Genomic DNA, 14,080 nt, shown 5'->3' on the forward strand with positions numbered 1-14,080 from the left:
GTGAAATGCTTAATTGTTTCCCATGAATTCTAGTTATTTGTGTTCACTAGAAGGAAGCACCTTGAATCAGGGAACAACCATGTGTCTTCTACAAAAATCAGACTGTTCCTAGAGGATCAGCCACGTTCAGATCCTGTGATGGAGGCCAAGAACATAGAGATTCTCTCTTCACAGAGCTCACACTCTGCTTGGGACACAAACTAGGCACAACACTCAGGGTGATACTTAGAACAGGGCAGGCATGGCACATTGGGTGCGCAGTGGATATTTGCTGAATGAACAGGGACTTAGAACTAAAGGGAATGTGTTATAGGAGCTCACAGGAGGGTGTCAAAGGCTGATTCAAGACAGTTATCAGAGAAAGCTTCATGAAGGTGACCCTGGCTATCTGTGTCATAAAGAATAGAGGAGAGGGTATAGCTCAGTGGTAGAGCACGTGCTTAGCATGCATGAAGTCCTGGGTTCAGTTTCCAGTACTTCCATTTAAATAAACAAACAAACAAACTTAATTACCCCCAAAAAAAACCCCAAAAAGTAGGTAAATAAACCTAAATCTATCCCCAGTACCTTCATCTTCATTAAAATAAACTTAATTACCTCCCCCTCAAAAATAAGTAAATAAATAAGCTTCATCCTCCCCCTCAAAAATAAGTAAATAAATAAGCTTCATCCCCCCCACCACAAAAATAAATAAAACAAATAAATAATATGCTTTAAAAAAAAAAAAAGAATGAATAGGAGTAGGCTGGCAAAGATGGGGGGAGGTGTAGGGGAGGGGCATTTTGGGCCAAGAGAAAATGTCCAATAAATGCATGGCAGTGGGTGGAAAGTGCTTAGTAAAATAGTCAACTCATTGTCAAGAGCATTGTATTAAGCTGCCTGTGGAAACTGACTGCAAATGGTGCTCCTAGGAAGGCCAGTTACAGAATCCTCTAGCTGCTGCCACCACTGTGGTGGACTCCTCATGGCCCCCACACCCCCTGGCGTTGGCCTCCTTTCCAGCAGCCGGGACCTGGCACCCACTCACTGCTCAGGGAGTAGCTGCCCAACAGATGACATATTTTTCCATGGCTCCAGCCAGTTGCTGGGAATCTCATATTACCTTGTGGTCCCAGCACTGGTTTTCACCAGCAGTCATCTGGCAAGGGCACTTTCCAGTAACTAGATGAATTTATTCTTTTGTGGAACTGGAGTCAAAATAATCACAAAGGGAAAATGAGACACATGAGACATTTTAGAAACACTTCCTTCTAGCTCCTCTACACTGTCCTCTTTCATCACTCACAGTGTTTAGGGTTCTTCCGAACTGGGGTCTAGAATGACTGAAGAAATGACGATGACTGGCATTGGTGACAACTATGTGACTGAGTAGAGAAAGCACAGGAATCACCTCAGGGAGTGAGACTCTCCACGGAGCCCTTAAAACACTTGAAGCTGGTTTACTCTTTAATATCCAGGCAGTGTGACCTCGTGGCAAGGGCACGGGGCTAGAGCCAGACGAAATGAAATGGAGATGAACTCAAGCTTCTCCTCTTACTGGGTTTGTTTGGGGTAAGGAATTGCACCTGTAAATCCACTTCCATGGGAAAGCTTGGGTACCACAGGGCTGCTAGGAGACAGTGCTGGGCAGTTGTGAATTGTACCAGTTCTGGTTTCAGTTCTGGCCTCTCTAAATCTCACTTATGCTTTGGGTTTGACTCTATACCTAAATCCTCCATCTTGCATTTTCACTGAAAAGTGTCAGGTTAGTATTAGCCATACAGAGTACCATGCAGCTGCTAAAAAAAAATTTTTTTTGACAAAATACACCTCTGTATGTTGATAGTGAAAGATTGCTAAGGCTTACTGGGCAAGAAAAAAATACATACTAAACATGCATAATATATATTTTGTGTAAATAAAAAGGGATATACATGTGTGCATGTATATCTGCTTACATAGTTTATATTTTTTGGAAGGATACATAAGAAACTGTTAGTGAGAAGTCTTTAAATTTTCCTTTTACACCCTTCTATACTGTTGGACTTTTCTACACACATGCAAATGTGTATAGAAAACCTTAAAAAATGTCAACAGGAGTTACCCAGTAAGTGAGATTATGGACCTTTTTTTCCCGTAATTTTTCTGTCAAATGAATCTAAGAAATGTTATTTTAAATTGTAACACAAAGATGAAAAAAGCTAAAATAGAAACATCTTGCACACAGGAGATTCCAGACATGATGAAGCCCAAGGCTAGGGGGACAGAAATCCAAGGCTCAGATTCTAGCTCTGCCATTTACTGGCATGTTACTTAACAGCTGGTTCTCATCTGTAAAGCAGGTATATTTACATACTCACATGACTGTTAGGATTAAATGAATCAAGAATTCATCTAGTCTAGGTGCTGGCACACCACACAGGAAACCATCCCAATAAAATGTTCTAAAAGTTGGAGGTATTGTATTACTCTTCATAACAAAGAGCTTCTCAAGATTTGCCAGAGTAAGTGGCATTACCCAAACACATAAAGGAAATATAAATACCATACAACATGGGGAATATAGCCAATTTTGTAGTAACGGTAAAGTAACATCTGGTTTTTTTTATTTTTCAAGTGCATACATTTTATTTTTTTAATATATTTTTGTTGAAGTACAGTTAGTTTATAGTGTTGTGTAAAGTAACCTTTAAAAGTTGTAGGAGGAAAGGAAATAGCTCAGTGGCAGAGCACATTGCTTAGCATGCCTGAGGTCCTGGGTTCAATCCTAAGCACCTCCATTAAAAAAAAAGTCCAAAAAAATTGTATAATTTTTTTTTAAAAGGAAGCAAAGTCCAATTTATGCCATTCTTCCTGCACCTTTCTCAGTTCAATATTAAGCTTAAGAGACCATGGACCTGAGGGTAACCTGTGGCATGTCTGGATGAACTCTCCTATTAAATCAGTGGTTCTCAACCAGGGGCAAATTTGCCCACAAAGAACACTTGGCAATGTCTGGAGACATTTTTGGTTGTCACATTTAGGGGGGTGTCACTGGCATCTAGTGAGTAGAGGACAGAGCTGCTCCTAACGTCCTATAATCCATAGGACAAGTCCCCACAAAAAATAAGTAACTAGCCCCAAAGTGCCAAGGTTGAGAAAAATCTGTGCCAAGTTCACTGAATTCAGGAAACCTCAGCTGTCTTGTCATCAAATCCCTAAGGTGAAAGCTTTTTGGTCCACCTGGAAACTCTAGTCCTTAACTTGCATGCTAAATTCTAGGCCATCAAAGCATCTGAGACTGGTGCAGGTCAGGAAATTCCTTACCAGGCGTTCCTGATCCCTGCAGACTAAAGGAAATACCTTTAGAATGTTCAGAACAAACTGAAATACTGGAGATACTATGACCTTATTAGTTACTAGCTCCTTTATCAATGTTATATTTTACTCTTAGAATTAAGAATAGAAAGCTTAACCCAGTAAACAAAAGGTAGAGTTAGTTCCCTTACATCTATGTTCACTATTCCCCAAACACGGCACACCCTTGCATTCCCATGCTTTTGCAAAAGATGTACCTTCTGTCCAGTGACCTCTCACTCCTGAAGTTCAATTAAAATGCCACTTCCCTAACTTGGCTATTTCCTCTTTGCTTTTAACATTCAAAATATATATATATGAAATGTGTTTTCTTAGTGCTGTCTCAAAACCAGATGCCAAAGGAAAGACTAGTTTTACTCTAGCATTTCTAACAATTTATTTTGATGGCTTCTTCCTCTCCTTAGAAAACATACACTTCCTTAAAACTGTTTTTATATTTATATTCTAGCATCTAGAGTGTCCCAAAGGCACAGGAAGTACTAAACAAACCTCAGCAGAATCCACATGAGTTCCAGCACAGAGCTCACCAACCCCATCCCAAAAGATTAGTTTTCAAATTGGCACCAAATTTGCTACAGGAACAGATCTACAAATCCAAAAGCCAGGCCAGAGGCAGAAAGGTTCCTCAAGACTGGGTCACACTAGGGAAGCAGCTGCTGTTTACTCTCTGCCTGTCACAACCACAGCTACTGCTCTGATGCAGCTGTCAACCAAAGTATAGGTCTCCACCCACAGAAAGCCAGGATGACCTTTGTCTCAGGAAAAGCAGAACTGTCAGATGATTTAGAGTGAGTCCCTTTGCTGGAAGATGAGCTGTAGCACAAAGGTGATGGAGCTGGAGAAAGAGCAAATTGAACAGCTTTGCCTGAGAGTCACTCACCTCCGATATCCCTGTTTTACCCTCTCAGTCTTGCCCAATTTAAATTCTGACTTCGAAAACAAAGGCCAGGCCTGTTCCTATTCCCCAGCTCAACAAATGCCATAGTTCTTTTCTCTGCCTCACATCTACTCCTGATAATTATCTCACCTTTCTCAGATGCTGACTGCTAAGAGCTAAACTGGTAAATCACCACAAGACATTTTTATTAAAAACCAAACTTTAATATTTCAAGGACATCCCAAATGAGTTACTGGTGGGGTTACAGAAGCTTCCATTCATGCCACCACAGCAAGAATCAAGAATATTAACATTGAAGCAGTCACCTCTCTGGATACATAAAAACAATGTATTAAAGCATGTCACAAAGTGCAAAAACGGAGGCATTCAGCAGAGCAAAAACAAGCAGCAGGCTGATTATCCTAACAAGAGGGCAGGGAAACTCATTTTGGAGTTCACGGTACCAGGAAACAGCTGCTTCAGCCAAAAAAGGTCCAGACGTGGGTTTTGATGGATTCTTATTACAGCTAGTCAAAGGCAAGATCAAAGAAAACTGAGGTTCAGATTTCCCATGACTGCAGTTGGATCTTGCAACAAAGAGAGCCTTTGGTTACTTCTCACATGTAGGCTGAGCAAGGAGGAAGCAGTGAGACTTAGCCAGTGATTCTGACCCCAGGCTGACAATCCTGCGCCCGCACTCTGAGCTCCTCAGGGAGGACAGACTGGAATTGCTCCTGTACTAGCATTTCCACAATCTGCTCCTTTGTGTGAATATCAGGCCTCAGCCACTGTCCAGCAAGCTCCTGGAGATGTCTGAGGACACCCCTGGGCCCAGCTGCATCCTCATAGCGGAACTTCCGGAACCTCTGCCTGGAGGCTGCTGGGTTGAGAGGACTCCTTTGTGGCACGGTCTCAAGATCTTCTACGGAGTCTTCATCAAGGCTCTCTGGTGGAACCTGGACAAGAGGAGATGCTATTCGGATGTCTTCTGGCTCCTCAGCCATCATCTCATTTGGTGATGACCTTATTTGATCAGTCCGTATTTCTCTATTTCTTTGCGTCTCTGGGTACCCTTCAGTCTCCATTCTAGAACTCTGGAAAAGGATTTCTCAAGATCCTAGGCAAAGAGAAAACTCAGGGTCAGCAAAAGTAGACCACAAAGGATGTTAAAACTTCCTTGATCTCATGGAGTTGGTCCAGACCTAGGTTCCATCAACTTTCCAATCCTAACAGGGTTTCTTAATAACACTACTAGAAATTCTATTTTTGTATCCTCTTGCTGGATCAAGTGACACAATTGAGAAAATGCATCAGTAGTTTACCAAACTGAAAAATGTAGATTCTCAAAGCAGAAAGGATGAAGAATGTTAGCTCTGCTAGCTGGAGAATCTCTCATCCACTTTTTCCCCCATTACAAAGTATTTTGCACTATCTTAAAACAAACAAACAAAAAAACAACTATATACACATATGATTTGTATGGGGAAAAATCTTTTAAATTCATGGTTGCTTGCTTCCTCCAACCATTTTTATGGAGAATTTGCTCTGTCCAAAAGCAAATTATGAAGAGGTGCTAAAATAGAGGAGAAAGGGTCTGTTCATTTACATCTCCTCTGTTGTCTTTCCTACCTCCCCCCACCTCTTTCATGATGATGAAAGAATAGCAAGTGTTAAAAAAAAAAATACTTTAGGAGCTATCATTAGGATGGAGACTAAGGGGGAAAAAAAGGAAAAAGCCTCTATATTAAGATCAAGATCCTAAGCTCCTCCAATGCATGGGAAATTGAACTTGTCAGAATCCTAGCAGCACAGACTTCCAACTTCTTGGATGCTTGACAGCTCCGGGATCAGCAAACCAACTGTAGTCAGAGGAAGAGAGGTGGGGGTAGGACAGGCAAATCAAATACCTGTGAGATGCTAGGGGAAAAAAATGTTTTGCTCCATCTGGGTTTGGACCCCAGTTCAAAGAGGGATTATTTACAGGAAAACCACATACTATGTTAATTTATTTAAAAGGAAAAAGAGAAACTTCAGATGACAGCACAGAAATGACTACGCTAATTTTCACATCAACATATGTCCAATCAAAGCTTATAACCCCTATAATGAAGTCACTTTACAACGATCATCTTTTTTTTATTAACAACCCCTCCCCCAAGAACTAGTCCTTCCCTACGTTATATAACAGAAGTGTTGATTTTTAAAATCCCTCATACCTCAGAGATTCTCTCAAGTCTGTTTCCTGGGTAACAACGGGCAAAAGCCAACAATCACAGCACTGACCAGCTGCCCTGCATTAACTGGTTCTTGGCTCCTAATCACCCCTTCGCTAACATTCCCTGACCCATTTTCAAGGAGCCTTGAATTGTTTAGAGACCCTAAGCTGAGATATTCTTGGAGTATACCAATTCTTCTCATATCACTGGGGCTTTTGCTCAATCAACAGAGTGTGCTCATCTCCAAAAGTAAGTTGTTACTAATACAGGGTGATGAGAAGGACAAAAGAAAAATATCTCCATAACTCAGGGGTACCTTGAATAAAAAGGAAATATAATTACTTTAACCAAGTAAAGGATGGATGAAACACTGTTAAGAAAGCAAAATCTGAGATGACCTAAGCCATCAACAGGGAAATGATTAAATAAAGTACTGTCAGCTACGTGGTGTGCTGTGCAGCCTTCTAAGGAATGAAGTAGGCCTATGAGAGCTAATATGTAAAGTTGTCCATCATGTATCACCCACGACCAAGGTGTAGATCAGTATGAGTAGTATGATCCCATCTGGGGAAATTAAGGTTATGGAAGAAATTGCTTTTTCTCTGAGGAGCAAGGACAGCAGAAGAGGATACATTTTTTTTCTTGTATCTTTCTGTATTGTTTTCTTTTTCACAACAACTCAAGAGGGAGAAACCTCTTCAGGTTTTCCCCTCCAGCCCCAAAACTTTCTGAGTGAAAACCCCTAATCCACTTAGAAAAACACCGTTTTACTAATTCTTCTAGTTCCTAGCACCAGAGGTCTTTACAACCCTGACTTCTAGGAATAATCTCAATTGTCAGTAGGCCAATTCTGAAGGTTGACTCTGAAAGATGGACCAGATCAACGATTTACCCAGCTTACAAATCCTACCAGTTTCAGAGGCCCACCTGCCAGACAGAATGCTTACCAGCATCAGTTAATAAAGCCAGTTTACTGAGCCCTTATTTCTATCTGACACTGTTCTGGGCATTTTACAAACATTCTCCTCTATGTGGTGCTCTTAACCACTCAGGTGAAATTCTTACCAGGGTTTGTTTTTTGTTTGTTTGTTTGGTGGGGGAGGTAATCAGTTTTATTTATTAATGGCGGTACTGAAGATTGAACCCAGAACCTCGTGCATGCTAGGCATGCACTTTACCACTGAGCTATACCCTCCCCTCTAGGTTAATTTCTTGATACCAATCTCTATTGCCCAGTTGTCTCCATTAACAGCAGCCGCGGCCACTACATTTGTTGAATTTTACGGGCCAGACACTCCGCAGCAGCTTTCCCTCATACAATGCTCCTGATAACCCAACAGGTCCGTTATTGTCATTTCCATTCACAGAGAAACAAACTGAGGCTCGGGGAGAAGGGACTTGCCCAAAAGTCACAAGGCTAGGAAGTGGCGGGACCACTCAGTCCAGTACAAAAGTCCCCGGCGCCGGGGCGGGGAGCTGAACCCAACTCCTCCCACCACCTAGGCACGGTTCAGAGGGCCGAGGTGGGGCGCGGAAAAGGCGCTTCTGGAACTCCAGAACTGGGACGTCCCCCTCCTCCGGAGCTGAAGCAGGGCCCAAGGCCATGCCAGGCTGGGCACCCTCAGACCCCGCGGGCAGGGCCTCCTTGCTCCGAGGGCCGCTCGCTCCCACCCGACGGTGCGCGGGGTAGGGGGCAGGAAGGGGAGTTCACCTGCGCAGGTGCCCCTAGGAGGGCGGAGGTGGGGGGGACAGGCGGGAGCGGCTAGCGACGAGGCTCCAAGCCCCTCCACCAGCTCCGGAACAGGGAAAGCAGCAGCGCGGCTCCGAGCTTTGCCGCCCACCGCCGGAACCGGAAGTCGCGCCCCTCCCGGAAGCTGGAAGCGGAGGGGGAACTAGATTCGAAGAGCCGGGTCGCTCTAGGCCTTGGCGGTGCTCCGCTGCTTCATGACCTTAACCCGTGCGGCTTTCCTGGCCTCGGGCATTCCCCAGTCCTCCGGATCGTGCGGAGCTTTGGGTACGGCCTAGGAGCTTTTCTGCTTCGGGGAAGTCCTTTGTCTTTCTGAGCCGCAGTTTGCCCAACAAAATGGAAAGAGGATGAAGCGGGAATTGAGACATTTCTGGAGCCTGCCCGCAGCTGAGTCAGCGGCCCACCCTGAGGTTACACCCTTGAGCCTTTGCACCACCCAGAGGAAAGAAACCAAAATAGAGGGCTGGCTGGCAGTTGTTGGGAGACAGTGGTCTGTAAGGCTTAACGTGGTATCATTCCAGATAAACAGAGGGCACAATCTATTTGGTGTCTCCGTGTACCCACAAAGACCCACCCAGATAGTAGACATGTGCCCGTGGGACTTTGACAGTCTGCTCAGGAGGAGACCCTGTGTGTGTAGGAGGCCAAATCTTGGCCCTGTGTGTCTCTTCCCCAAGACTTTCCAGTTGCTGACGGTTAAGAACTAGAATTTTGAAGTCGAACTAAGCTGGTCTGGGTTTGAGTCTAGGTACACAGGTTAAATAGCATAAATACTTCCTGTAAGAGGAAGTGTAGAGATGCTAACCAAGGCAGTTTTCCTAACTCGCTCTTAATCCTGAAGGGAAGGGACTTGGCTGTCCCATTCTCCTTCCAATGTCCTATCTAAATGGGACAGGCTAGGGAATTAAGAGGGGCACCTCAGATTGAGGGGTATAGTCCAGTGGGAGAGTGCATGCTCAGTATACACGAGGTCTCCGGTTCAATTCCCAGTGCCTCCAATATGGGGGAGGAACAAAAACAAAAAAACCCAAAAAACAACAACAAATAAAGAGGGTCACCTCAATGCCTCCTGCTGGGTTATCACCCCAGAGCCAAGGAAGATGTGCCTTTTGTCTTCATGGCCACCAATGCTCTGTAAACTTCTCGATGACCAGGTACTCCAGTTGGTGGTTAGAGAACCAGAGCTCCTCACCATGGCCCTACTCCTCCTCTCTTAGCAACTGTGAGTCCTGACACAGGAAAAAATGAGGGGGCAGAAGAGTATGGCCATGTCCCGGGTCTCGGTTGTGTCCCTGGAACATGCCCCACCAAGTGAGGGTCCTTGGCTTTGAGCAGGAAAGAATTCAAGAGTGAGCCATAGTTGAGTAAAAGTAGATTTATTTAAGAGGGACGTACACTCCATAGACAGAGTGCAGGCTGTCTTGGAAGGCGAGGGAGCAAAAGAGGCCACAAGGGGCGATGTTGCTAGCTTTTATATGCTAGCAAGCTCTAACCACTGTGAAGGGGTGGAGATTCCCAGGAATTGGGCCATTGCCCTCTCCTTGACCCCTCATGTCCAGCCTCAGAACTGTCATGGTTACTGTGGGTGCGTCATTCACCATGCTAGTATGTTACAACGTGCATGATGAAGCTCAAGGTCCACTGGAGGTCAAATCTTCTGCTATCCTGGGCCCCAAGGTCCACTGGGAGTTGACTTTTCCACCATCCTGGCACCAACCTCTGTGTCATTCCTCCAGTGGCTACATCTTGCCCCCTTCGCTCCTGTCTCACTTCCCTGACTTACTCCTACAAAACAGTTTCCACCTTTCACGTCCTCTTAGCCTTGGTTTCCCCATCTGTAAAATGAGAGGATTGGACTAGATTAAGGACTTCCAATTGTCATCCCTGCCCACCTCCAATTCTTAGATTCTTTGGGAATGCTTCAGAAAACTGCTCAGGCAGGAGGGATGGGGAGGTGGGAGGGAAAGCCCTTTGGGTCCTAGAGCAGCTCTAATTTTCTAGGTCTATAAATTTATATGAAAAGTATGTATGTTTGGGACAAAACTTAAACTTTATATTTTGCCCCACATCCTTCATCTCTCCCCACCCTCCTGTTCACTCTGTCTGCTTCAGGCACACTGGCCTTCCTGTTATCTTGGAAACCTGACAAGCTCATCTTCACTGCTTTTGCTGATCTCTGCTTGTAGCACTCTTTCCTGGATCTGTTCTTCCAGGCTCTAGCTCAACTGTAGTCTCTCCAGAGCTACACTGCCCCCACTTCTAAAGGCACCCATCCAGTCCTATTATAGCCTGTTACCCTGTTTTTATTACCTGTTCATTTTTCTATCTCATCCACTAGAAGGAGGGCCCACAATGACAAGGACCTTCACTGTCCTCTTACCGTGCCTCCAGCACATAAAACTGAGCATAGTCTGGGTAAACATTCACTAAGTGAATCAATGGGTAAATGAATGAATAGAGAAGGCTTAGATTTTATGATAAAGCTAATCTGGTAAAGACCAGCAGGAACACAGGTATGGCTTAACAAAGTTATGTTGGTTTATTAACTTGATGCAGCAAGGGAGACAGCACCCAGAGGAGCCAAACAAATAAACAGGGTTATCATAGAATTTCGGGGCAGCGTGGAATTTAGATGAAAATGAAGAAGCAGTGTTGATAGGCTCAAAGGAAGCCTGGCTGTGTGGAAAGGGGTTAACATCTATCTGACTTGGGCTGAGAAGCGAGCTCATAGTCCTATTTCTTTGGACACCACAAAGTTAAGATCAACATAGACTAGAGTGTCCAGAAACCCCTCTTCTGAAGCTCTGCACCTGGGTTGGTGATCCAGGCTGCTTCTCTATGTCGAATCTGGCTTCGCCCCACTAGACAAAGAGAGATGTTCCATTCTCACTGACACGATTTCAAACAGTAAAGTTTCTGACAGCCTCTGATTTTAGAGAATAAGATTTCTCAGCACTGTGTCTTTGGTGTTGACAAAAGAATATTTGACAGATTCATATTTTAAATGTTTTAATTTTTTTATCAAAGTATTGTCAGTTTACAATGTTGTATCAGTTTGTGGTGTACAGCAGAATGTTTCAGTCATACACGTACGTACATATATTCCTTTTCATGTTCTTTGTCATTATAGGTCACTACAAAATATTGAATATAGTTCCCTGTGCTATACAGTAGAAACTTACTGTTTATCTATTTTATGTATGGTAGTTAGTATCTGCAAATCTAAAACTCTCAATTTATCCCTTCCCACCCCTTTCCCCCCTTGGTAACCATAAGTTTGTTTTCTATGTCTGGGAGTCTGTTTCTGTTTTGTAAATAAGTTCATTTGTGTAATTTTTTTTAGATTCCATATATATGTGATATCATATAATATTTTTCTTTCTCTGGCTTACTTCACTTAGTATGACGATCTCCAGGGTCCATCCATGTTGCTACAAATGACAGATTCACATTTGACAAGAATCCTTTGATGCCTCCTTAATCATTTGGATTTGATGGCCACTGAATGCTCCAGTCTTCCCATCCCAAATTGACCCCACCTTTCTGGGCCCCACACCACTCTGGGTCTCCATTGGAACACTGAGCTCAAGTCGCCATCCCTGCTTCCCATTTGGACTGTGGCATCTTGAGGGCCTGGCCTGAGTTGGGGTAATTTTTCTCTGCACATGCCTGGCACATAATACCAGTAGGTGCTCATTCCATGTCCATTGAGTCTAGCTGTTTATAGGTTTTCTAAATGGAAAGAAAAAGAAGTGGGTGGAAAAGAAAAAGTGGATGGAAGCATATCAAAATGACAGAAGTAGCTATGTAAGAGAGGTGAGAATGTGGGTGATTTTTACAAGTCTTTCCCAAACCAGAAGTTTCTAAAACATAGCCAATATTAATGTTCTGAAAAAGGAAAAGAGAATGGAATTTTGACTCTTATGATTTAAAAAAAGGTGATTTTTATAAACAACAAGGTCCTACTGTATAGTATGGGGAACTACGTTCAATAGCTTATAATAACCTATAGTGGAAAAGAATATGTACATATAAGTGAACCACTATGCTTTACACCCAGAAACGAGCACAACATTGTATATCAACCATACTTCAGTTTTTTTAAGTGAATTTTTTAAGGTGACCATAGTTTTTTTTTTTTTTAATTAACAAAAAAAAATTTTTTTAGTTAAAGTATACTTGAAAAAAATGAAAATTTACACTTTAATGTTTTAAAAATGAGAACTAAGTTGTTGACATTATGTGATTAAAAAGAGCATTGCAGGGCTGATCCTTTATCACTTTTAAGAGAAAATTGAAGTATTAACATTGTGCATCTTCAAAAGGTGGATTGTTCTTCATAATTTAGAAAACAAAAACAAAAATTGTTGGTGTTTATACTATAATCATTACTCAAAAAATTAAATTTTTGACTGTGTAGTTTGTAAAGGATTTGAATTCTTAATACTCGGAAACTTTGAAAAAGAAAATGGAATTATTGATGGGATTTTTAGCACTTTTAGCCAAGATTCCTAACTCCCTGTTGGCCATGCATGAGAAGGGTGTCATAGCAGCTCTCAGCCTCCCCCTAAAGTTGGGTGAGGGCACTTGAAGGCCCATTGCCCGACCACAGTGTGGAATTTTACATGTTTGACTGCCCTTTATCCTAAAACTATTTTGGAAAATTGTCCAAGGGCCCTTCCCTGACTTGCTGGGAGGAAGGAGATACTGCAGTGCCTTGGGAACACCTGACAGTTGCATAGTCATCTGGCATTGTCTCAGTACAAATGATTAACAGGTGCTGGTTCCAGACTTTCTCCCCACCTTCCCCTACACCCCAGTGATACAGAGGTCTCTGCTCTTCTTGACTCAATTCCTTCTTTGCCTTCACTCTAGCCTTGCCAGACCAGTTCTTGGGCTTTTATAGGAGCTAGAGTTGGGGTAAGGGCTGGAGGAGAGGGTTTGGAGGGGAAAGAGTTAAGATTCCAGGAGTGGTTTTAGGAGGAAAATGTGGAGTTGTAATGTGTGGAGCCAGTTGTAATGTGTGGAGCCAGTAGATGGGAAAAGAAAAAAGGAATTTTAAGAAGTACTGTTGACTTAACACTTTGGAGAGCAGTTTGGCCATTGGTAAGTTTGAAAATGAGCATACTCTCCCACTCAGCCATTCCATTCCTTGGAACATACCCTAGGAAAACTTTCACATGTGCCCCTGGAAATATGTCCAAGGATGTTCACTGAAGCACTATTTGTAATCACAAAAACTGGCCCTTCTCTAAATGTCCACCAGTAGGTGGAAAGGATAAATAACTGGTGTTGCTGGGCAACTGAATACTCCACAAAACCAGCAGCAGTGAACTAAAGATAGACAGATCCACCATAGATAGACCTCAAAAACATAATAGTGGATGAATGAAGCTAGTTGCAGAATAACCCATATGGCTTGAAACCATGCATCTATTAAAAAAAACAGAATAATGCAATATATTGTTTATGGATATCTATATATATGACAAAAATATAACAGCATGGAGTGAAAGAATAAATACCAAACTTGTTTTATGAGTCAGGAGATGTAGGTCCATGCCACTGTAACAAACACCCAAAATCTCAGAAGCTTTTAACAAGAGTGTGTTTCTTGCTTGTGCTACATGTCCATCATCGGTCAGCAGAGAGGCTCTGCACCACATCTCCTCACTCTGGGACCAGGCTGACCTGTAGTCACCAGTAACCATGGCAAAGGGAAAGAGAATTTGGCAGATTGTCCTGTCTTTCAAACCTTTGGCATGGCCAGAGCAAGCCACATGGCCAAGCCCAGCTTCAAGAGGACAAGCAACAGCTATCCTGCTATGTGCCCCAGAGGAAAAGCAGTAATACTGGGTGGACAACCCCACACCCGTGATGATGAAGACCCCTGGGAGGAATACA

The 14,080-nt window shown here is 43.1% G+C and overlaps 1 protein-coding gene across 1 annotated transcript; it reads right to left on the reverse strand.

The window, feature by feature from the left end:
- Positions 1-4,415: 4,415 nt before the first annotated feature.
- LOC135322904 (SCAN domain-containing protein 1-like) lies at positions 4,416-8,455 on the reverse strand. The gene is made up of 2 exons (XM_064493949.1): positions 8,141-8,455; positions 4,416-5,330 (listed from the first exon to the last, which is right to left on the reverse strand). Exon 2 carries the CDS (start codon positions 5,296-5,298, stop codon positions 4,867-4,869), a length of 432 nt encoding a protein of 143 aa, XP_064350019.1. The 5' UTR covers positions 5,299-5,330; positions 8,141-8,455; the 3' UTR covers positions 4,416-4,866.
- Positions 8,456-14,080: the final 5,625 nt, after the last annotated feature.

The sequence above is a fragment of the Camelus dromedarius genome, chromosome 14 (genome assembly GCF_036321535.1).
Source record: "Camelus dromedarius isolate mCamDro1 chromosome 14, mCamDro1.pat, whole genome shotgun sequence".
In the NCBI taxonomy this organism is placed as follows: domain Eukaryota; kingdom Metazoa; phylum Chordata; class Mammalia; order Artiodactyla; family Camelidae; genus Camelus; species Camelus dromedarius.